The sequence below is a fragment of the Rhinatrema bivittatum genome, chromosome 3 (genome assembly GCF_901001135.1).
Source record: "Rhinatrema bivittatum chromosome 3, aRhiBiv1.1, whole genome shotgun sequence".
Lineage (NCBI taxonomy): Eukaryota > Metazoa > Chordata > Amphibia > Gymnophiona > Rhinatrematidae > Rhinatrema > Rhinatrema bivittatum.
In genome coordinates this window covers 483350609-483375919 of record NC_042617.1, presented here as the reverse complement: position 1 = coordinate 483375919, position 25311 = coordinate 483350609, and the positions used below count along the sequence as shown (strand labels likewise).

The 25311-nt window shown below is 41.4% G+C and overlaps 1 protein-coding gene across 2 annotated transcripts in view; it reads right to left on the bottom strand.

Annotated features, from left to right (window-relative positions):
- Window positions 1–4019: 4019 nt before the first annotated feature.
- The window catches only part of EVA1A (eva-1 homolog A, regulator of programmed cell death), an 816740-nt gene continuing 795448 nt past the window's right edge, over window positions 4020–25311 (bottom strand). For both annotated transcript variants that reach the window (XM_029596048.1, XM_029596047.1), the window contains exon 8: window positions 4020–5431. In XM_029596048.1, coding sequence (XP_029451908.1) covers window positions 5061–5431 — 371 coding nt within the window. In that variant the 3' untranslated portion in view covers window positions 4020–5060. The remainder of the gene's footprint in view (window positions 5432–25311) is intronic.

Sequence of the window (25311 nt, the reverse complement as noted above, 5' to 3'; positions counted from 1 at the left end):
TTATTGAAGCCCATAGGCCAACTTCCTCTTCCCCTGCAGTGTAAGTGAAGGTGTAATAAATAAATATTCTGCTGCTTTTGGTATGCTATGTTAATGCCTTTTCTTATTTTTCTTGTTTTTTATTTCCCTTTGATTGCATTCTTCCCCCCCCCCCTGTTTTTTATTTCTATATAATGAATCAGATTGGATAATCTTAAATTATAATGTTTTCATTTACATTTTTCTTAATGTTTTTCCTTCTTTGCAAAATGATTGTAAAGAACCCAATTGTTATTTCTATGTGCAAACATCTTTTGTGTGTTTGTTTATTTGAAAATTGAGAAATAAATAAACAAACAAAAAAACCTAATGCAGGAGCATCAGACCTGCAATAGAGTCTTGATGCTCCCATGTTAAAGTTTTTCAAATAGGTGTACCTAAAATATCATGGCTAACACATTTGTAAGTCAGCTGCGTCATTTTATTTACGTCAGCTTGCCTATACATGAGCTGCTTTGCACATGGATTGCAAAATTCATGCATGCAAATCTCATGCAAAGCAGCTCATTGCAATAGGAGAGGTAATCTGGGCTGAGTTATGCAAAATATTGTGAATATCATGCGATATGGCTATATCTCGCAATATATGCTGTTGAATGCATAGTATAGCCCTACGGAGGCTTGATGCATCTCCTTCTGATTGAGAATGTGGTCTGTTCCCAGATTACCACCTATTTGCAGTTCTCATACGGGCGGGACTCCCAGCAATCAGAGTTCTGGACTGGGTTTGGAAATGAGACCTTACTATTAACATTGGTAAATGATTTATTCCACGCTGTTGATAAAGGTAATTCCTCCACACTGATTTTTTTGGATGTAAAAGCAGATTTTGATACTGTTGATTCTGGGATTTTATTAGGTCAGTTAGCTGAGTTAGGTCTTGGGCGGAATGTTATTTCCTGGTTCAAATCTTTTTTAGTAAGTTGCTCTCAAATAGTACAATTAGCTAATGGCTTCACTAACCCCCGGTTAAGAGGCTGCAGGGTTCCACAAGGCTTATCACTTTCTCCAATCCTTTTTAATAAATATTTGGTTTCTCTTGGAAAAATTATGTATAATTTAAGTTTATTGCATTTATTCCAACGATATAAAACTGGTGTTCCCATTGAGAATTAACCCACATAATGCAGTTTGTCAGGTGAAAAAGATAAATAGGGAACAGTTATTTACCCTTTCAATTAATCAATTACAGGCCGATACAGTAAAAATCGCGGGAGAGTGGGCAAGCGCCCGCTCTCCCAGCGCGCGCACAGGCCACTCTCCTGTGCGCGCGATTCAGAAAAAAAAATTATTCAAATTAGGGCCCGCCGTAAAAAGAGGCGCTAGGGACACTAGCGCGTCCCTAGCGCCTCTTTTTGGACAGGAGTGGTGGCTGTCAGCGAGTTTGACAGCCAACGCTCAATTTTGCTGGCGTCGGTTCTCAAACCCACTGACAGCCACGGGTTTGGAAACCGGACGCCGGCAAAATATCGCCATGATATTAAGTCGGAGGGTGCACAGAAAAGCAGTTTTTACTGCTTTTCTGTGCACTTTCCCGGTGCCGGCAGAAATTAACGCCTACCTTTGGGTAGGCGCTAATTTCTGAAAGTAAAATGTGCTTAACTCATTATGCTGGGCTCAATGAACCTTGGTCTGACCCAGCATGGTACTTCTTATGTTTTTATCAAAGTGAATCTTTTTTTGGTGGAAATGTCTTTGCGGATGCATGAAAACCAAATTATGTTAAACCCTGAAATAATGGGTGCAAATGAATACCAGATATATTTTCCACTGTGGATATTCTGGGTCAAGAACCACTGATATAGATATATCCATAATAGTTCAGTTATTTCTGGGATTAACATTCATTGGTTTTCACTGGATTTTGTCAGTGATTCAAATTTTAACTTTTAAATCCCAGATTTCAGGGCTTGAAAAAAAAAAAAAAGCATTTGCAAAATTACATATTGTTCATTGATTCTGTCCTTTCTTGGAGCAGGAGGACTATAAAAGAGTTATGAAGACTAGTAGGGTCCCACCTTAGATTATTGTAACTCCTTGTATCAAGGTTTTCGTGGGTTTTCATTGAAAGTGCTGCAATAAATTCAGAATTGTGTGGCAAAAATGTTTGCAGGGCTCCTGGAGAAATGATCAAATCACTCTGATTCTTAGAAGTCCTCACTGGCTACAAATTACATTTCACTGTCATTTTAAATTTTGTATATTTTTATTTTGTGCTTTGAGACTGATCTCCCCACATTATCTACCAAATAAAATTAACTGGTATGTCCCCTCTTGAACTCTTTGTTTGGCATATGGTGCTTTTAAAAAGCTTCCAGCTCATTCAGAATTTAGGTTACTTGCCACCAGAAAGAGAGATTTTTCTACATGAGGCCAACATTAGGGAATACTTTGCTAGAGATTCTTAGATTAGAATTTGATTATTTAACATTTTGTCATCATCTGAAAGTTTGGCTATTTAGAACTGCAGTCCCGTAAAACCTGCCCCTATGTAATTTGTTTTATTGTGAAATCATTTTTTTATTCTTTATTTTAATTTAGAGTTATATTACACCTTTCAGTCACTTCAAAATGGACTGCATTCAGGTACTGTAGGTATTTCCCTGTCGCGAGGGTTCACAATTTAAGGGCCTGATTTTAAAAAGCATTTACTGAAGTAAACTGGGTTTTACTCGAGAAAGTGGGCTTTTGAAAATGGTTACAATATATGCCATTGAATTGTCCAAATGATTTATTTGGGTAAGCGCACTTTGAAAATTGTCATAATAGTATGTTACATTTACACATGTGACTCTTTTGAAAATTACCCCCACAGGGGCAGATTTTAAAAGGGTTACGCGCATCATATACACGCGTAACCCTTTTAGGCCCGGCGACGTGCGCAAGCCCCAGGATGCGCGTATGTCCCGGCGCTTGAAAAAAGGGGCGGGGAGTGGGCGGGACTGAGGCCTCCAGCACAGTGGCCGTGCCGGGGTATCGTGCGCCGGCACTTGGCCAGAGGCAGGCGCAAATTTTAAAATAAAGGTAGGGGGGTGATTTAGGTAGGGCTGGGGGGGCGGGTTAGGTAGGGGAAGGGAGGGGAAGGGAGGGGAAGGTGGGGGGGCAGAAGGAAAGTTCCCTCCAAGGCCTCCGATTTTGGAGCGGCCTCGGAGGGAACAGGGAAAGCCATCGGGGCTCCCCTAGGGCTTGGCGCACGCAAGGTGCACCCCCTTGTGCACACTGACCCTGGATTTTATAACATGCGTGCGGCTGCGCGCACATGTTATAAAATCAGGCATAGGTTTGTGCACGCCAGGTTGCGCGCACAAATCTACACCTGCGCATACCTACTAAAATCTGGCCCTAAGTTTGTACCTGATGCAACGGAGGGTGAAGTAACTTGACCAAAGTCACAAGGAGCAGCAGTGGGATATAAACTCTGGCTTCCCTGATTCATAGCCCGCTGCTCTAACCATTGGGCTACTCTATTGGGAATTTAGTCTATTTGCACTGATTTTATTTTCCTGAATATTGTTTTAAATCATATGGTGGAGTATTATATGTTTTCTGTTTTGTTGTTTATGAGATGATATATTTGTTTTATGATGATGCCTGTTTTGTTGAATGTGTTGTAATACCGCTTTGAATATTTTGTTTTGCGGTACATACAAAATTAAATTGTAATTGAAAATGATGACTCATGAAAAGGGTAGAGGGTACATAGAATGGCTTCCTGAGCAAGGTGATGGAGGCAGAAACAGTAGCAGAGCTCAAGAGAGCATGGGATAAGCACAGAGGATCCCAAATGCAAAGAAGTGAAGGGAAAGCCTGAGATCAACTGAGGTCTATGGGTATGACTGGATAGGCCTTACGGTCTCTATCTGCTGTCATTTTCTCTGTTTCTTGAAGTAAAGGGATTTGTGTCAGTCCACTGAGCATGACAGATGGTTTCTATTTTCAGCAATGGCCATGGGTGAAAAGTGAAGCTACAAACTCAAATATAAAGAAAACATGGTTTATTTGTTATTTTTTTTCTTGTTCTGAAGCATATTTGGCCTCAAAAATGCCACTTCTCTCTTTACAACACAAACTTTTTTTTAATAAAATATATAAACCATTGTGCATCACTATCCATAAAGAAAACCACAGTTTAAAAATATCACAAACAGAATAAGGCACCTTATTGTGCAGCATCTTCAAAAATATATATATATTTTTTAAAAAACAAATCCAACCTCTTTGAGGCTGTTACCACATCTCCTATAACACCATAATGTCATTGTAAATTAAAAAAAAGGTATTCAATACAAATAGGATTTCATCCCTGAGGTGTCAATAAAAATGCTGTCGCTGAAAAGCATGTTTTAAATAACAGAATAAATTGTATAATGTCTAAGCACCGAGATGTCGTCCTGATATAAGACTCTCCTGTTGATACCAAGTCATTTTTTGTAGCTTAATCTCATGGCTTCTAAATTCACAAGATCTTTATTCAGCATGCAAATCTTGTCTCCTCTTCAATCCCACTTTTTTCAGTCTTTTAACAAGTCTGGACTCTCTGGAGTGGTGGCATCAATGGAGAAAGTCCCCAACCCATAGACACGGAAGACCTGATTCTTCAATATTCACAAACGGATGCCTGTATATTTGTATCAAATGTTGCATCTATTTCAAAATCTCATATCTTTTTATTTCTCCTTTTTATTATTACTGAGATATGAGAATCGCCAACAAGAATGGAAATAGAGCTTTGCTTGTGTTTGAATCCCAAACTATTTCATTCCGTGGAAATAATTGCTTTAAAGTGGAACCCTCAGCATTGTAACAGTTCCTCAAAATAAAGTGAATGATTTAAGCTTCTATAGTGAACATCTCTATTCCATTACAGCTTCTTTGCCAAAAGTACAATAAGATGAGGAAAAAAAGGAGAGTTAAGCCTCTCTTTTTAAGTCACTTGTTTAATTGTACAGGCACAGAGAAATCCTTGGTTTTGCTAATTGTATTATTAAGCTGTAGAGTTGCCTACCCAACCAGCAGTGACCTTAGTAATAGCGGTTGAGGCTTCGAGTCCCTGGAATGTCTGGCTGTCCGTTCATCCATATCTCCCGAATGATCCGCTCTCTTTCTTCCAGCCTCTGAGCCCGCTCCAGCTCCTCGGCTGAGGTGAACACATTCATGTTTAAGGTCCTCTCAAAACGGCGATGCCGCCTGGCAGACAAATCTGAGGTGGTATCTGAGTCGTCATCAGTTTCACTGCTGTCACTGTCACTCTCCTGCTTTCGAGGGGACTTTTTTACTATTGACTGCTTGCAGTCGGTTTGACAAGAGATCCTCACCACCAGGGCAATGAGTGTCAAAATCAGGCCAATGCACACTCCAGAAACAAAATATAAAGCTGCCCGTTCAGGATTCTCTGGGGAAAAAACAAAAATTATTTTCAGATGCAAGAAAATACTACATGTCAGATACAGAGACTTTGTTAAATAGTTTATTTCTTTTATGAAAATTCATACTATTAGCTTATAGAATTACCTATAATATGTTTAGAGGGTTAGTCATGTTAGGGGGTTATTTTCTAAGGACTTATCGCACGCGAAAAGGGCCTTTTCGAGGTGGTAACATTTTAATTAGGGGGAGGGGAGGAGTCGAGGAGGAGTTAGGGAGGAGTCGGCGGCGGCACCGCTGCTGGCGATAATGTTTCGAACATTATCGCCGGCAGTAGCACGGGGAATAGCATCACCTTTTACGGTGGCACTATGCCCACGTAGCCTGCAGCCGGCCACACTGTGGCAGGCGAAACAGCACCGCCATGGTGCGATCAGCTGCGGGCTATCGTCTGCCGCCCCCTCCTTCACTCCCCTGCCCCCTTTACGCAGGCTTCATTATTCAACACGAAATCCTGGGGAGAAAAAGGAGGCTGCGATTCAGATACTGGTTTGGTGGGATGACTTTAGGGGCAGGGAATTGGCATTGTGTAGGGTTTGGGGGGGACAAGGAGGCAATATTGTTTGGTGTATTTAGTGGGGAGGCCTGAAGGATTGGGCCAGGATGGTACTGATATCTGATTTATTGTTACATTTCAAGGGGTTAGAGGTCCTGGCAAAGGGGGATGGAGGTTCAGACTTTGTGGTGAGGGGTGGGAGTCGAACCAGAATGCCCGCAGCTGTGTTGTTTTTTTTAAAAAAGGATCGCCTTTTTTTTTAAGCTAATTATCTAACCACACAAGGCCGCATACCTTTAGGCTAGTATATCCAGCTAACTTTAGCTGGATAACTTGTCCACAGAACGGCTTACTGACTAAGGACCTCTTATAGTACCCTCTTGAATAAGTTTAAGATTCAGAAAGTTATGCAGGAGAATGCATATTTTATTGTCACAGTTTTGTTACGTATTTGATTGCAATTTTATGTATATTTTATTTTGTAAATCTTGAATAATGACATTTTAATAAATATAAATATGCTTTGATTTTTACAGAATGAAGCCTCTTTTGAAACTGAATGAAACATAGGACAATTAGTAGTAAGCTTCTTGATATTTGTGAAGCCAACTGCTATGGGGCTGATGCAATACAGTGCACTCAGCTGTAAAACCCGCAGTTGGATGTGGGTTGCATAGGTGCTAAGCGCCTCTGCAATACATGTCCAACGCGGAGTGAATTTAATAGCGCTAATCACATGCAAATGCATGTGATTGAGGCTACTAGGCATTCACTTCCATTGCAAAAAAAAATGTGCATCTAGGACACACATTTAGCTATCAGAAATTTAAGCAGTTTTTTCTGCTTTTCTGAACTGGTTTAAGGAGCGCTCAGCAATTAATGCCTGCTCCAGGCAGGGGTTAATTTCTGATAGCTAAATGTGTGTCCTAGATGCACATTTTTTTTTTTTTTTGCAGCAGCAGCAGCAGAAGTGAATGCCTAATCATTGCGATATTAAGTAGGAGAAAAAAGTAAACTAATTTAAAGTAAAAAAAACACTGGCAGTCAGGTGCAGGAATCGGACGCTCAATTGGGAAGTGTCCATTTCCTGAACACCCTGGCTGTGCGGTGCTTAGGAAAACCGACACTGATAAACTCGGCGTCGGTTTTCCTAACTGGCGAGAGCCGATGCACTCGGGCTCTCCTTGCTAACGCGACCCCCTAATTTAAATATTGCATGGCGCCCCCATGGGGGGGCGCCTGGGGGTGCATTAAGAAAATGGGTGTTGACTGTTCAGCGCCCGCTTTCTCCGCCAAAATATTGTATCAGCCCCTATGTTTGCTATAATGTTGAAGTAGGAATCCAGAAGAAATGGGATCTGAACTACTGCGAAATGGGATAGCGGCAACTTTCTATATGTACCTGTTCATTTTCATGTGTACAATTGCTCGTACATAAGTGGCAAACCTGAACCACATTTGTGCCACTGGTTCAAATTAATAGGAATGAAAGAAGCATACACATGTTTTTGTGATTAAATCGGCCAAGATTTGATAAGGTTTTTGAGTTTTATTTCCCAAATAGCACTGACACCAGGTGCAATAAATGAAAAGTAACATAGAATTTGAGGCCATGTCTATCTGAAAATTATACCCACTCATTCAGTTTTATTATCAAATGTGCTTTATACAAGGTGATATGATAATATGTTTTATACAGAGTGATATACAGTCTAACAAAAGTTTCCTTAATGAGAACCAGGTTTGGATTTAATTGGTGGTCTTTAGATGAAAATAAATATCAAATCAACAGAAATTTTCCTCTGTCACAATCAGGGATGAATGGCTTTTTAGTTCCACATAATGTTATTACCTACTTAGGAAATTATTCACCATTTTGCTGTCAGGCATCAAAACTTGAAAAAGAAGTCTTTAAAAACGTGTGCATAAACATAGAACTGTTTTCTGCATTCTGCTAAATGGCACATAATATTTTATAAAGCACACCCTCAGCATTTAATCTTAATTGTGGTGCTTGTAAGACTAGACCTAATGATATTCACGGTTGGAGATGACTAAAGAAATCTATAAGTCCATTTTTCTTTCTGTTATCGGTTTTAGAAATGAGATGATTATAAATCCTAGACTATATCTGAAACCATGAGTTTTATGCCAAAAAAGCTGCATATTCTCTTTTCACAGCATTCATTTTCTTATCTAAAGAAAACATTCTGGCTTTCTGCCCAGACCACCAGGCAGTATTCTCTACAAAACCCTGGGATAAATAAAACCAAGACATTAATGTGATACATGTACTAATTATGGGTAATATAGTAAGATAGTAACATAGGGGGCAATATTCAGTCACTGAGCAGCTCGGCTAGTTAGCCAGATAAACCAATCTGCCTAACTAAGAGTATATTCAGTGGCGTGTTCGCACCACTGAATATACCCAGCTATCTTAAACTTAGCCACATATGTTTATGCGGTTAACTTTAGGACCGGTCAGTGGCACGACGAGTTAGCTGCATAAGTTAACCAGAGTTAGCTCTTTAACTTATGCGGCTAACTCCACTTCTCCCTGAAAAGCCCCCATTCACTTCCAGAATGCCCCTGACTTATGTGCCTAAATTCTAGATGCATAAATCTTTTAATATGCAAGTTTACCCATTTACAGGCACATCCCTAGCGCCTCCTTATTAGCAGAAGCGGCGGCTGTCAGCAGGTCTGACAACCAATGCTTAATTTTACTGGCATCGGTTGTCAAACCCGCTGACAGCCTCGGGTTTGGAAAACGGACGCCGGCAAAACAATATCCGTTTTCCAACCCGTGGGCTGCGAGCAGATTTTTTTTTTTTTAAAGACTTTTAAAAAAATTTTTATTTTTGGGGCCTCCTACTTAATATTGATATGATATTAAGTTGGAGGGTGTAGAGAAAAGTAGTTTTTCTGCTTTTCTGTTCACTTGCCCGTTGCCGCCTGAAATTAACGCCTGCCTTTGGCAGGCGTTAATTTCTGAGAGTAAAATGTGTGGCTTGGCCGCACATTTTACTTTCATATTTTGGGTGACTAATCAATAGGCTAATCAACATGCTTTTGCATCTAATGAGCGCTGTTAGTTTCTGGGGGGGTTGGCCGCGCATTTTCCACATGCTGTTACCCCTTACAGTATAAGGGGTAATAATAGCGCGTCAAAAACACGTGGCCGAACGGGGGCTAAACAGTGCACTCGGCCGAGCACACCGTTCTGTATCAGCCTGTTAGATGGATAACTTTAGAGTTAGCCATCTAAATAGTTTTTGAATATGGACCTCACAGTATTTTGTTTTAGATTTATTTTTATTTGATTTTATCTTTTACTCTAACAGCTAATTTATTTAATTTTCCTCTTTTATGTAGTTTTTAGCTGTTACTCTCTTAACAAAACAATGTATTTCTTGTGTTTTTAACTTGTAAACCTTTGTGAAGGCATGTCTGATGTAACGGTATAGAAATGCTAATAAACTAAACTAAACTAAATATGATGGTAGAAAAAGATCAGATTGGCCCATCCAATCTGCCCAGTTGCAATTCTTCTACTTTGGGTGGGTGAGCATATAAATTTCCATAACACATCAGTTCACCACTCTCTATGTCTTTTACCTGAGCATTCAACCCCTTTCCTACCACTGCTATCCATATCAGTCCCAACCGTGACCAGAATCTGTTACAGTGCTGGCATCCACCACCTCCAATTGGAAGGCCATTTCAGGAATTGTTGTATTTTACAAAACTAATATTAAATCTAATATTCAGGACACCTTCAATGTTTTATTATGAAGTTATGAAAAACTCCACACAGCTACCAAAACTAGCAAAGCAACTGTGCAAAACATCTGGCCTTCCCATGTCATTGAAGTTTGGATTTTATCCATATTCATTCCTTGCAGGTTACCCCAATGCCATTTTTGGAATCCTGACACTGTCTTACCATTGCTGTGTGTGTCATAATTACTATTCTGTAGAGATGTGCATTCATTTATCACGAATTAGGCAATTTCGTTGAAATTGCCTAATTCGTCGTGGGTCGGGGGCACCGAACCCCGAAACTGATTTTCCCCGAACTACGAGGAAAATTACTTTTTTGGGTTTGTATGGGGGGAGGGGCACATTTTATTTTTTCTAAATAAAAAACCACCCCAAGCATTAAAATTTACTAAATACAACCCCCCCAACATCTCGATCCCTCCTCAAGACTTACAAACATCCCTGGTGGTCCAGCGGGGTCCTGCTGAACCACCAGGGATGGACCTCTGTGCCGTCGGGCTTTTGGGCCTGCCTCGCATGAAAATGGCGCCGATAGCCTTTGACCTACTATGTCACAGGGGCTACCAGTGCCATTGGTCAGCCCCTGTCACATGGTAGGAGTAATGGATGGCCGGCACCATCTTGTGCTCCTACCATGTGACAGGGGCTGACCAATGGCACCAGTAGCCCCTGTGACATAGTAAGGGCAAAGGCTATCGGCGCCATTTTGATTACTGGCAGCCGACGGCCCGAGTGCAGGAGATCGCTCCCGGATCCCCGCTGGACCACCAGGGACTTTTGGCAAGTCTTGGGGGATCATCCTGTCCCCCACAAGACTTGCCAAAAGTCCCTGGTGGTGCAGCGGGGGTCCGGGAGTGATCTCGCCATCGGATTTCAGTAATCAAAATGGCGCCGATAGCCTTTGCCCTCACTATGTCACAGGGGCTACTGGTGCCATTGGTCAGCCCCTGTCACATGGTAGCAGCACAAGATGGCACTGGCCATCCATTGCTCCTACCTTGTGACAGGGGCTGACCAATGGCACCGGTAGCCCCTGTGACATAGTAGGTCAAAGGATATCAGTGCCATTTTCATACGAGGCAGACCAGACAGCCCGATGGCACGGAGGGAGAAATCGTTCGCAGGACCCGCTGGACCACCAGGGATGTTAGTAAGTCTTAGGGAGGGAACGGGATGGTGAGGGGTTGTATTTAATGTATTACAGTAAATTTTAATGCTTGGGGTGGGTTTTTTTGAGCTTCGTTTTCCCGCGTCTTTTTCCCGCGTTGTTTTCCCGTTTCGTTTTTCCCTGTTTAGTTTTTGTTCGTTTTTCCAAAAAACTAACCGAGGAAAAATTAACTTTACCCCGAAGCGTCCAACTCAAAAAACGACCCGGTAGAAAAAAATGAAGCTCATCTCTACTATTCTGTGCAACAGACCTCAATGCCTTCTTGAAAGCATAGACTGTTAGGGTCATAACTACTGCTTACTGCAGGTTACTCCAACACCTTCTTGGAGTTCGTTGCAGTCATACCATTGCTATTAGGGTCATAACAAACTCAAAAAAGGTTAGCCCTTGGTTACCCCAATGACCTGTTGCACCATTAGATCATGCTTCTTCTACCTGTTCACTTTTTTAAAATAAGGATCCTCTGGGTTTACCCTATAACCTTTTCATATTTGTTACCATTTTAGCTTCAACCTCCCTTTCTGAAATGGCATTACATCCGTTCCCCACCCTTTCCATGAAAAAATATTTCCTAATATTCCTGAATCTATAACCTTGGAGGTTCATATCATGAATCCAAATTCTATAACTTCCATTCCATTGAAAAAAGGTTTATTTCTTGTGCATTATTAATATCTTTCAGGTATTTAAATGTCTCTATCATCCCATTGTAGGTGGCGCTGTGATCTCTTTGAGTGAGCATACAGAGGGATCACCAGCCTCACTAATATCTTTAAGTCCGGGAGCGCCGGTTACCCCCTCACCTCCCCTTGTTGGTATATCTGTATTGGATTCTTGTGATTCTAATGTTTTTGTAGAAGGGGACAAGGCTACACAAGGTGGAGGAGGTGTAGAACCTTGTAAACAAGGTGAAGGGCAAGATAATGGCACACACAGTAGTGTGGCAAGTGCCAGAATCATAGGGTCTGAACCTACTCTTCCTCACAAATTTGAAAGACCAGCAAAAATTACTCTCGATAACGTCTGGACTGCTATAATGACTTTGGAAAAGTCTTTTACCACTCTTACAAATGTGGTTACGGATGTTAACAAGAGAATGTTGAATATAGAACAACAGAATGATATTCAGAAGATACAAATAAAGGACTTAGATCAGAGGATTTCAAAAATAGAGAAAATACAGACTGGGTTAATACAAGGAGAGTTAAAAAATCATATTAAAATGGAGAAAATTGAAAATGATCTGAGATACTTGAACTTGAGGGTAATTAATTTTCCACAGGTGGGAGGAATTTCGGTGCAAGAACAATTCAAACAATATCTGGGAACAGTTTTAAAAATACCGAAAGAATCTCTCCCGCCTTTAGCAAAAATATATTTCTTATCTGAAAGAAAATGGAAAGAGAAAGAACAAGTGGAACAGCAAGATCAAAAACATGGATTATTGAATATCACAGAACTATTGGAGTCATCAAATGAAGAAATAGTATATAAGAGAGGAATAGTCCTTGTTAAATTTAATTTTCCATCAGATAGGGACATGGTCCTTAAACTGTTTCTGAGAAATAGATCGGTGAAATATTATAATCAACAAATATGGATTTTTCCAGATGTAACTAAATTAACACAAAGTAGAAGGAGAGAATTTGTGGCTTTAAAACAACTGGCAGATAAGGTGGGGGCCCAGATGGTAATTCGTTACCCCTGTAAATGCATGGTAAAATTGAATAATGTAAACTATATTTTGAACCCTAAGATCTGAAAAAGTTCTTAGAAGCTAAGAATTTGTTGAGGGAAGTAGTTTCTGACTAAGGTAACAGCAAGTAATAGAGATAATGGGGTTATGATACCAGTATATATATGAAAGTAAATATTGCTTTGATTTTGCTCTAATGAGAGGTTGATTCCTCCTAATTTCATTGTACATATGAGTGTTTACAAGGAAGTATGATGTTTTAGAAGAGTTTGCTTTTTTCCTTTGTTTCTTTTCTCTTTCCGTTAGAGAGAGATAATTGTAGATACTCATACTTTGTGAATGACAGTGTTATGTCATGATTTTGGAAAATTTAATAAAGCTTAAATTGAAAATAAAAAGTCTCTATCATATCCCTACAAATATACATATACCTACAGTAGCTGAATGTAATCCACTTTGAAGTGCTGAAAAAAGTGCAAAAAGGGGAATATAAATCTAAATAAATAAAATAAATAAATCCCCTCTGTCTCCCCATGGCTGTCCTCTGGCTATAGATATGTAGATTCTTAAGACTTATTTCAAACAGATTTAGGTGCAGAGCCTTCCCCTTCTTTTTAATAACCTTTCCCTGGACATCTTTAGCCTATCTATATCTTTCAGCAGTATGGCCTCCAGATCTGAACACTATATCCTAGATGAGGTCTCACCTATGATCTGCAAGTTATGTGTCTCCCTATGTCCCCAACATCAGTTTAATTACCATGAGATTATCAGAAACTATCACATCAATGTCTCTCTCTTGGTTTGCGCACATCAGCTTTTCATCCTCCTCTCATCATGTAACATTTTCTCAGATTTCTACATGCCAAATGCATGTCAGCACCTTTTTGCATTGAATCCTAACTGCCAATCATTTGACTATTCCTTTAGCTTTCTTAGATTACTTCTGAATTTTTCTGCTCTTTCACAGGTGTCCGCTCTGTTGCAGACCTTAGTGTCATCTGCAAAAAGACAAACCTTTCCTTCTAACACCTCCACAAATCCCTCACAAAATTATTGAACAGAACCAGCCCCTAGACTGATCCCTGAAGCATACTGCTAATTTATTTTCTCTCGTCAGAATGAATTTCATTTACCACTACCCTATTTTGTCTAACATTCAATTTCTAATCCTGTCCACCATCTTGGGATCCATCCCCAGGCTGCTCATTTTATTTAGGACAGTATCAAAAACTTTCTGAAACACATACAGTCTTCCTGACTACTCTAGCCTGCTTGTCCTAAGGACTGACGACCATTGTGATCTTCTCGACCCAAGATGTCAGTAAATCATCCAACCTGTCAGCTGGGCTATGTGGTGCCATCCTCTCCTGCTGATGTCATCCTTGTGGGGGATGGGAAAGAAAAACCGGCCTCCGATGCCAGATTGTACTGTCTTCCTGCCTACCACTCGATGTCTAGTCTTTATCGTGCTTATCCTGAAGGTCTGCCAACCATGTTGGTCTTCTCAACCCAAGGTATCAACAAGTCACTGGGCAATGTGCTCTACCTCACTGCTGTGAGGAACAAAAAAGAAAGTGACCGGAGGTCCTTCAAGAGTTCTTTATTAGTTGCCCGACTCTAGGCCTGAGTTTCGCCTAAAAAGACTGCTTCAGGGGCTTCTTTAAATATCTCCAAAGGATTTAGAGATATATTCTCTAATGCAAGCAGGTGTTATTAATCCTTCCATCAATCGGGAATTCCTCGATTGTGGTCAAGAGCAGTGCAGGAGGTCGTTCAGCGGCGGTCCGGAACCCCCGCTGAACGACCTCCTGCAGTCGATCTCCTGCCGGCGCCATTTTCCGTACGAAAACGATTCGCGGCGAGAAATCGCTCCCGGAACCCCGCTGGACTCCCAGGAAACTTTTGGCCAGCTTGGGGGGGCCTCCTGACCCCCACAAGACTTGCCAAAAGTCCAGCTGGGGTCCGGAACGACCTCCTCCGTCGAATCGTTTTTGTCTATGGCCTCCGCCATTTTGCGGCGGCCATTTTGAAAAATGGCGCCGGCTGAAGACAACACGATTCTATTGAGGGGGCCGTTCCGGACCGCCGCCGTTCTGGACCACCGCCGGATCCCCAGGTAATTTAAAGCATTTGGGGGGGGGTTCGGGAGGGTGGGGGATTTAATTTAAAGGGTCGGGGTGGGTTTTAGGGGGGTTTAGTGTGCCGGCTCACGATTTTAACGATTTTTCACGATAGTTTACACACCCAAACGGCAACAATACGATTCCCTCCCCCTCCCAGCCGAAATCGATCGTTAAGACGATCGAGGACACGATTCACATCTCTACCAAGGAGTTGAACTTCTTATTATTCACAAACAGGCTGATACAGAACGGTGCACTCAGCCGAGCGCACTGTTTAGCCCCCGTTTGGCTCTCCTTATGAAATTATGTTGTCTGCCAAATATTTCAGTGTCTATCTTACTTATGTGCCCCCAGGGTGGCTTGAATCCAACTGCTCCCCAGTTTCTGAGCAGATACTGCTCCTAAAGCAGAGCATAACTCCACCCTTATCTTAGATGACTTTAATTTACAAGTCAAAAAAGATCCCCTCTCCTCATCCTGTGAAATTTTTCTAGAAATCATGAATAATTTAGGTGGGGACCAGGTGATTTATGGCCCTACCCATAAGTTGGGCAATACTCTAGATCTTATGTTTATTAACAGCACCGTCGCAGACTCTGGTAATGTGCAGACTAATATAGCATCTGTACTCTGGTGAGATCATTGTCTGGTCAGGGCAAAGTTGCCTGTTAATCCCAAGTGCAGTATGTTTTCGCAAGGTTGCAAGCCTGTTATGTGGAGAAACCATATTGATGCTGACCAATTTGCAGAAATTTTTAATTATCAAATTGGATACTATCAATTTAGTAAACAGTGATGAAGCATTAAATTGATGGGGTTCTATTATCACTGAAACTTTTGATTCAATTGCATCACTACACATAATACAACTGTGTTGCAGCCAGAATCATCCTTGGCTTACTTCTGATGTGCATAAAGTTTGGCGGCAACTGAAAAAGCAGGAAAGAATCTGGTATAAATGTCATATCTTGCTTGCCTTACCTGCTTTTTGAAAATAATTAAGCACTTACAGGCTCTAGTAAACTTTGCTAGAAAAAATATTTACACTATGCAAATTCAGGCTGTTGGGAACAACCCCAAGATACTTTTTGGGATTGGGAAGAGCTTATCTACTCCTCCATCTCAGGCCTGCAGCTCCAGAACAATTGATGAAATTGCCTTTCTAGATTTTCTGATCACTTCCATATTTATAATTTGCCTGAGTGCTCCTCAACTGCTCCTGAGACAAATACTAATAGTTGGTGTATCTTTGAACCTGTGTCTGTTTTAGAAGATGCAAATGCCATCTCTACTATGAATACCTCAAACTGTCATCTTAATAATTGCTAAGTTATTACTTTAAGGCCAGTCAAAGACTCTATGGTACCATTTTTGATGTTTCTGACCAATCTCTCTTTGTCCGAAGGACTTCTTCCCTCTGCCCTAAGATGCACCGCTGTTAGGTCATTATTAAAAAAACCTTACTTGGACCCGGCCAAGCTGGCTAACTACCATCCTATCTCCTCCTTCTCATTTGTGACTAAGATCATTGAATCAACAGTATTTAAACAGCTGTCCGATTTTGTGGAAAATCAACAGGTCTTACATAAGTTTCAACTGAATTGAGGAAATCTTTAGATACCGAGATTTTGCTACTTTCTCTTTTGGACTCTATCAGAAGGGGACTGGACACTAGTGTTATTGTTCGGTGTGGTTGTGGACCCCTGGGTCGTAGTGAGAGTTGGCTCCACTCACAGGGAGGACCCTGTGGGGACTCACTATGACAGGCTCTAGCTTTAACAGACAGACAACGGGGAAAACAGATTTTATTAAGCAGGAACGTAGGTATCCCACTAGATGGGCATAGACTAGTCCAGAGTGAAGTGGTATGAAGCTTGTCCTCCTGGTAATGGTCCGCAGAGCGGGTTATGCCAGGGCAGCTCCTCTGGAGTGGAGATGCTTCTTAGATGCGATCCGGTAGTGGCCCGCAGTGTGGGTTACACCGTGAATCAAGTTGATGAGAGAGAAGCACTCGTAGCAGAGGAGCAAAGAGACGAGAACACTCGCAATAGTAAAGATGGTACTCACACACTAAAGTAGATTCCTCCGAGGAGCGGATAGCCAGAGCACAATAGGACTGTGAGGAGCGGGTACCTTAAGTCCAATATCAGTAGTTAGGAATGAGTACTGCGAAGCGAGGAGAAGATCTCCATAGGAGTGGAATTAGGCAAGTCCTTGCTAACTCATTGGAGGCTTGGAACTTGCAGGTTTAAATACCTTCTGGCAGGCATCATTGGAAGGGACGCCCCTGGGGTTCCCACCATGATGGCAATAAGGAGGCTGATGCACGCGTGAGCGCGCGCTCTAGGCAACTCCAACTTCAAGATGGCGTCCGGCTGGGCTATAATCAAATAATGAAATGCATTTTAAATTTCTTAAGTACTACAGAAAGTTACTATAGGGACAACTTAGAACTTATTTTATAAAGCGCACATTTTTTCTTTTAGAACTTAACTTTGTTTACGCAGAAAGAACGCCAGAAGCTCCAGATGGTCTGTTCAATTGCTGAGCTTTAAATGCGTTCTTGGCATCTCTTCAACGCATTTAAAGCTCAGCAATTGAACAGACCATCTGGCGCTTCTGTAGCACTTAAGAAATTTAAAATGCATTTCATTATTTGACTATAGCCCAGTCGGGTGTCACAGAGAAAGCAATTTGGATTTTAATATCATTGCACGGGCAGTGTATTTGAAACCACAATGATTGATACTGATCTAAAGTAAAAAAAAGTGATTCTTAAGAGAAATGTACCAATGGAAGTAAGAATATCTTCCAAAAAGAGAATTAAAGTTTCTCGAGAAAAACTTGGTAACATCGATACAAAATCCAATTGAATACACTTTGGATCATTTTATTAAAAACAAAAAAAGAAGATAAAATTTGGTTTTCAATAAAAGATAAAATTCTATTTAGAGGTTTTTGACCCGTTATTGTAACAACTGGTAGAAATCCTGATAAACCTTTCAGATAATCACCAGTCCTGAGGTCTTTTCCTCTATATAATAATTCTCTCTAGAAATCACATTGTGGTGACAATATACACTATAACACACCAGCCATTTCTTTTTTCATCTTCATCCAGCATGCCTCCCAGTTGACCCAGACCCCTCAACTTGTCCTATAAGTCCTAAAACTCAAGATCTACAGACTTGCTCCTTATCTGGAGCAGCAGTAAAGTCACACGAATAACAAGCCAATGCATGCCGCGGTCTCAGGTTTTAAAGTATGGATCTTTGCGTGTAACTGTGGCCCCCATCTTGGAATGCTCATGCTTACCGATGGGGACAGTATTTCTTATGTAATGGATAATCACCTGGGAACCAGTGACCACTGGATGGTGTAGTTCAATATTAGGATGCAAGAAAAGAAGGTTCATTCTAAGGTGACTGTCCTAGACTTCAGGAAAACTGTCTCAAAATAAGGGAGTACCTCAAGGAGTTGTTAGCTGATGGGAAACTCTAGGGGAAGTAGAAGGGCAGTGGGCAAAACTAAAAGGAGGTATCTTAAGGACAACTAATCTTTTTTCTTAGGAATGTAAATAAAGGGAAGTGAACAAAGAGACATGGTTTTCTAAAGAAGTAGCTGAAGAGGTAAGGGAGAAAAGGTTGGCATTCACAAAATAGAAGAGATTGCAGAAAGAGGAAGCAGGCGACAATATCTGGAAAAATTAAGAGAAGCTGGGAAAGTAGTCGGGAATGTAAAAATTCAAATAGAAAAAAAATAGCAAACACAGTAAAACAGGGGAAAAAGACTTTTTTTTTAGATATGTTAGTGATAGAAAGAAGTGCAAAAGTGCCATTGTGAGACTCAAAGGTGATGGTGAGGAATATGTAGAAACTGATAAGGAAAAAGCAAAAGGGTTTAACAAATATTTCTGTTCGGTGTTCACTGTGGAAGGGCCTGGAACAGGAGCACATAAAACAAACACAAATAAGACTGGAAGTGAGGTAAACCTCAATTGATTTTCAGAACAGCGTGTTCGTGAGGAGCTAACTAAACATAAAGTAGATAAGGCGATGGCGCAAGATTTATTTATTTATTTTTATTTGGATTTTTTTATATACCGAAGTATAGCGTTCTGCCTTCACTCCGGTTTACATGATAACAACATAATACATACAGTTAACTTTGAACCTTATTTAACATTCTAATCGAACTTTTATATGAATACGATATTCCTTAATAGAACTATTAAATCATTTCTAGTAAGAGCAAATAAACCAAATTAACAACGTAAGTGTTAAACAGGAGTCTTAATTATATATCAATATCAATATCAAGATGTTATATATCAAAGGTTACTAAGGGAACTTAGAGATGTCCTGGCAGCTCCACTGGCCGACCTTTTCAATTTTTCTTTAGAGTATGGAGTAGTTCCAGAGGACTGAAAAAAGGTGGATGTGGTTCCTATATATAAAAGTAGAAGTAAGGAGGAGGCTGGGAACTACAGGCCAGTTAGTCTGATCTCTGTGATGAGGAAATTCATGGAATTGCTGCTAAAACAGAAGATAGTACAATTTTTGGAAACCAATGGATTGTAAGATCTGAGATAGCATGGTTTTACCAGAGGTAAATCTTGTTAGACAAATCTGATCAATTTCTTTGATTGGATAACCAGAAAATTGGATCAAGGGAGAGTGCTAGATGTAGTATACTTGTATTTCAGCAAGGCCTTTGACATGACATTACTGTGGGGTGGCCACAGATAGGATAAAAAGTCTAACAGCTACTACCAATTTGAACTAACCAATACTCTGCCTATTTTAGATGTACATACAGAAAGCAGAACAACATGACTAGCCCTGAGCTGGACAGGCTAAGGCCCAAACAGGACTCTCACATCTCTATGTTTCCCAATGGCTAACTGTGACATGTCAGGCTAAGCTAGGTCAATAGCTTAAAATACAGCTTTGCCTTGGATTCAATGAGGGGAACCTTTTGTTTGGTGACATGTGGGTGTTGTTATATTCATCACCCAACTTACTCTGCCCTATCCATTTCAGAGGTGAGTTTCAAAAACATGGAAGGCATGACAGTATTCTATTTCCAATTCAGCTTTCATATAGTCAGCCCAGTATCCTTGTCTAGCCTCCCCGAGCTGCTAACATAACCAACATATCAGTCCAAGGGCCAAAGCCCTCATCATCTGTACATGAGAGTTGACTGGTTGCTTATCTAGTAGTAGCAAGGCCCAGTAGTGTATGATAGTGTGCAACCCAAATGACCTATGCTACCTTTCAACGACCTGTGAGAAGTTATGCATTGCCACTATCTTTGACATGTGCTTTGCAAACAGCTTTAAGTGAAGGGCTGCTAGGTTAGCACTCCAATGTCAGCACTGCCTCTGAAATAGCTGAGGCAGTGCTGTCATCAGTATCTTTGCAGGCCCATGTGATGCAATGCTTCCAATGTACAGGTGCATATCTTCAGATGTACATGGATGTCAGCTAGGGAATGTGGCTATTAAAAAGCAAGTCTGTGATTGGTATCTTAAACTTTCAACCTGTAGCTTTAGGATGTGCCTTTAAGCAGCAGAGCTACTTGTTATTTATATGATTTCTAGAGCAGTTGGGCTTCATGTTCAAGGCCCTGCTGGAGTTCCCTCATACATATGCCACTATCTCGCCCACACGTGAGGCCTAGGACTGGGTCCATGGTGTGGGGCTGCCAAGCAAGATGACGCAAACTAGGGCAAGCTATGAACACTGTTTTGCCAGTCCTACATGAACACTATTGTGAGAGATAACTATTTTAGACTCACTATCAGTCAGAAAACATTAGGCCAGCCAAATGTCTTTGGTGTAATCTTTTCTTTGATTTTTTCTATTACAGTCTTTAGATCTATTGCCAAGATGTAGCCTAACTAGGCCTATGTGGTTTCTGTTACACACCGAGCCAGACAGAGGTGCAGTGAGTAAAAGAAAGATAGAGAGGAGAACAACTGGAAACACTCTGCTGGGCTCTCTTCCATGGAAGGGGAAGGGGTAGTGGAGGCCTAACAAGCAAAATAGCATTGTATGGCACTTTGCTGAAGCTGGCTGCCAGTCAGCGTGGTGTCCACGGCTTCTGCAGATGGACATGGGGGATCCTCGGGTAGATCTGGAAGTATTCTATTGGGATACTATGGTGCAGAGAGAGATTATGAAACACACAGCAGAGCAGCACTATCTCGGCTCTCTGGGTGGGGCATACATTAAAGCTCCCCTATTTTGTCCAAATAGCGAAATCTACGCTTGAGAACCCCTAAGGTGCGTTCAATGACACAGTGGGCAGAATATACCTCATTGTACCTCGTCTCTGCCAGTGTGTTGGGAATAGCTATGGAGGTGAGAAGCCAGGTGCTGCAACTGTATCCCAAATCTCCTGCGGCAAAGATATAAGGGCTGCATCATTCACGCCACCCTTACTTTCTGATATCACTGTGAACCCACAGCATGCTCGAAGACAATAGAAGCTAAGCTCTAGCTTAGTACGAGCCTTAAAAGCCTGATAAGCCTTAAAAGCCTTAAAAGCCATAAAAGCCTTCAAAGCCTGACAGAAAAAGTCCATGTGGCCTTTTTCTGTCATCCTATATGAACACTATAGCATTTGTTTATGGTGTGTCAGATCTTCCAGAATGGGAAACTGCATGTGTGGTTCCTACCAAATGTGTGCATGTCACTCACAACCAATTTATCACTACCTGTTTCTAGCATTCACCAAACCCTGAAGCTGTACATCATAGCTGCCACACGTGTCATAGCAGAAAAACATCTACCTCATGGTATGATTGTGCAAGTCCCCAGGCACTAGGCCACCACATCGAGGATGTGCATTTGAGCGTCATAGACCACTTGCATGCAGATTGAGTAGAAGAGCTTTCTGTTGTGGTGGATCTCTTCCCTGCTACAGGGTGGGATGATGGCTACGTGAGTGCAGTCGATAGCTCCCAGAACATTCAGAAAGTTGGCAATGACATAAAAGTCTCTCTTCACATCCATCATATCCTGCCTATCTTGATGGAATGCTATGTAGTGATTAATATGGTCACATATAGCTGTTATGTCCTGGCCCAGACAGTGGGAAATAGAGCTTTGGGACATTCCCCCGACAATCCCGACTGTTGTTTGGAAAGAGCCAGATGCCATGCAGGGTGGACAAGAGTTTGGTGAGGACCAGTATAGTGTAGTATCTTTCTGTGACTGGATCCAGATCCCCTCTGATTTATTGATATAAAAATCCAGGACAGCTGAGAGCTGAGGTGACACCTGCTAACTATATAATCTTCTGGCATGCCCAGCAATGAGGCTCGTGGAGGAAAAATGTGCTCCTTGTATCTCCTCCACCATGCCTGCCTGTGTGCCAAGTGCTATGTGAGCCACGACCCTCTTCCTGTGGGGCCAGTGGCTTGGGTTCCAGTGCATGGACTTTCCTAGGAGGAGTTGGAACTTCCCTTGCTTGTTCTTGTGGCTGTTATTGTTGTTCTTCTTGTTGTCTGCAACAAACATCCTGAAGCAGCCAGTATCCCCCAACAAGCAAACTTGCCACAAACATAATAGGTTAAGGAAAACAGGCAAGATAAGAAAAGGTGTTTTTAATTGCCCAGGAGGGCTTGGACGGTATGTCTGACAGAAGTACTCATTTTATTGTGTGCAATAATAGCCCGATAATAGCCAAGATATGCAATTACAGCTGTGGTGGCATGATAAAAACTTATTTGCCTCTCTAACGCATAAAAAAAGGTGTAGTTATTTCTGATGTTAAATCACGCGGAACTGTGCATTAAATTGTCACAATTTGTGATAGAAGAACTTAATTTGCATTAACTCTTCCCACTCACATACTCAAAATAAAATTTGCATTCTACCTTACGTTGCGATATTTATCGTGCAAACAATGCACACTAGACTCCATGTAATGTGCATTAGGGCCTTAACACATTTTGAAAAATTACCCTGTTAGTGGCCTAAATCTATGCAAATAAATAGTATTTAGGAGCCTAGGAGGATAACCTTCAAAGAAATATCAGCCTATTTAAAATTAGATGTGTTAATCGGCATTTTCTTTGTAAAACAAAAACAATCAAAGTAAAAATCATCTTCTGCCATTCTGTGCTTCATTTCAGTTCCTGGCTGCCAAAATAAATAGTAATGTATCTCTGCTAGCAAAGGTAATTAGTGTTCCCTCATATAATTTTTGTTTCAAGACTATTATTTAAGTTTGCAAGCTTAGTATGCATTTTTCAGTACTGACAACTGGTGGTGGTTCTCTTGATTTAGTTCTATATCACTTTAAAACAGCAGCACTGGCATGAAAGAATAAGGAGATGTGGGAACATTTTGATGCCTAGTTTCTGTCTTTGGTACAGGCAGCTAGCCACTGGCAAAGCAGCCTTCAAAATGCTTGATTTGCTAACCTGGTGGCTCAGTAGCAAGCATTGTGCCTGTAGAAGGTGTGCATGGAAAGGTCCCTAGATTTATTTATTTATTTATTTATTGAGTTTTATATACCGTCATTCGGTAATGCCATCACAATGGTTGACATATTTCAATAGGGGGATAAAAGGTTACATATATATATATATATATATATATATATATATATATATATATATATATATATAGGCAACATCGTCAGGGTAAAGGTAGGATAGATATATAGAGAGGGGTTGGGAATAGATACAAAACAGGTTAAAGTAGAGCAGGTAGGGTGAAAAGGGGTGATGTAATAATGTATAAGTTAACAAGCTAAGGGAATGTATGAGAACATAAGAACATAAGAACATATGAGTTATCAGCTGGAGGTGGTTCGGAGTACTGTTGTCCATGGAAACTGAGAATGTTAAAAGTTCATTTGGGAGTTCAGTTGCTGAGGTATTGTTGTGAGAGTTTGGATGTCATTGTAAGCTTTGAAGAAAAGCCACGTTTTCAGATCATTTTTAAATGTTTTTAAGTTGGATTGCATTCTAAGTTCCAATGGGATTGAGTTCCATAATTTAGAGCAGGCGATGGAGAATGCTCTTTCACGGATTGTTGATAGTTGAGCTGATCGGACAGGAGGAATTCTCAGAAAGCCCTTGTTGTTTGAATGTAGTTTTCATTGAGTCATGTGAGGAATGAGTTTAATAATTGACCAGTTTGGTTGATCTATATGTATTAATTTGTGTGTGATGTTCAAGGTTTTATATTCTATACGGTATTTAATAGGTAACCAGTGTAAGGAAATAAGGATGGGAGTAATGTGTTCATGTTTTTTAACGCCTGTTAGGATTCTCGCTGCTGCATTCTGTAGTATTTGGAGCGGTCTGATGGTAGAAACTGGTAATCCAAGTAATAGGGAGTTGCAGTAATCAATGTTAGAGAAAATGAGAAGTTGAAGTACAGATCTGAAGTCAAATTGGTAAGAAAAGGTTTTAGGCGTCGTAGGGTTTGTGATATCCATCTTTGATTTTGGTTGTGAAGTGGTGTTTTAAAGATAGTTCATTGTCTATGATCACTCCAAGGTTGCGTGTATGCGTAACTGGGGAAATTGGTTCCTTATGGTTCTCGAGCAAGAGGGGAGGTGGTAGAGATGGGCTGGGTTTCCGATCCATAATGATTATTTCAGTTTTTTCAATGTTTATTATGAGTTTCAAGCGGGTTAGCAGATGTTTAATTGTGGATAGATATGTGGCAGTTTTCTTGTAGGTTTCGTCTAGTGAATTTTGAACAGGAATTAAAATTTGTATGTCATCAGCATATAGGAAATGGGTCAAGCCTAGTTCTTTTAAAAGAAGGCATATAGGCAAAAGATATATATTGAAGAGTGTTGCAGAAAGTGCAGAACCCTGAGGCACTCCAGTGTGAAGATTAATTTTTTTTATAAGGTGTTATTTATTGAGACTTTGTAGGTTCTGTTGGAGAGATAAGAAGAGAATCATCGCAGGGTTATATCAAATAACCCTATTTCTGTGAGACGGTCTATAGGAATGTTATGGTTCACTGTGTCAAAAGCTGCAGATAGGTCTAACATTATGGGGCGGATTTTAAAAGGAGCGCGAATAGCCTACTTTTGTTTGCGCTCCAGGCGCAAACAAAAGTACGCTGGATTTTAGTAGATACGCGCGGAGCCGCGCATATCTGCTAAAAACCTGGATCGGCGCGCGCAAGGCTATGGATTTTGTATAGCCGGCGCGCGCCGAGCCGCGCAGCCTACCCCCGTTCCCTCCAAGGCCGCTCCGAAATCGGAGCGGCCTTGGAGGGAATCCTCTAACGCCCTCCCCTCACCTTCCCCTCCCTTCCTCTACCTAACCCACCCGCCCGGCCCTGTCTAAACCCCCCCCCTACCTTTCTCCGGCCCCGCGCGCGAGCGGGCCTCCTGCGCGCCGGGCAGCGACCTGGGGGCGGGTACGGAGGGCGCGGCCACGCCCCCGTACCCGCCCCCAAAACGCTGCCGACACGCCCCCGAAACGCCGCGACGACCGGGCCCGCCCCCGACACGCCCCCCTCGGAGAACCCTGGGACTTACGCGAGTCCCAGGGCTCTGCGCGCGCCGGTAGGCCTATGTAAAATAGGCTTCC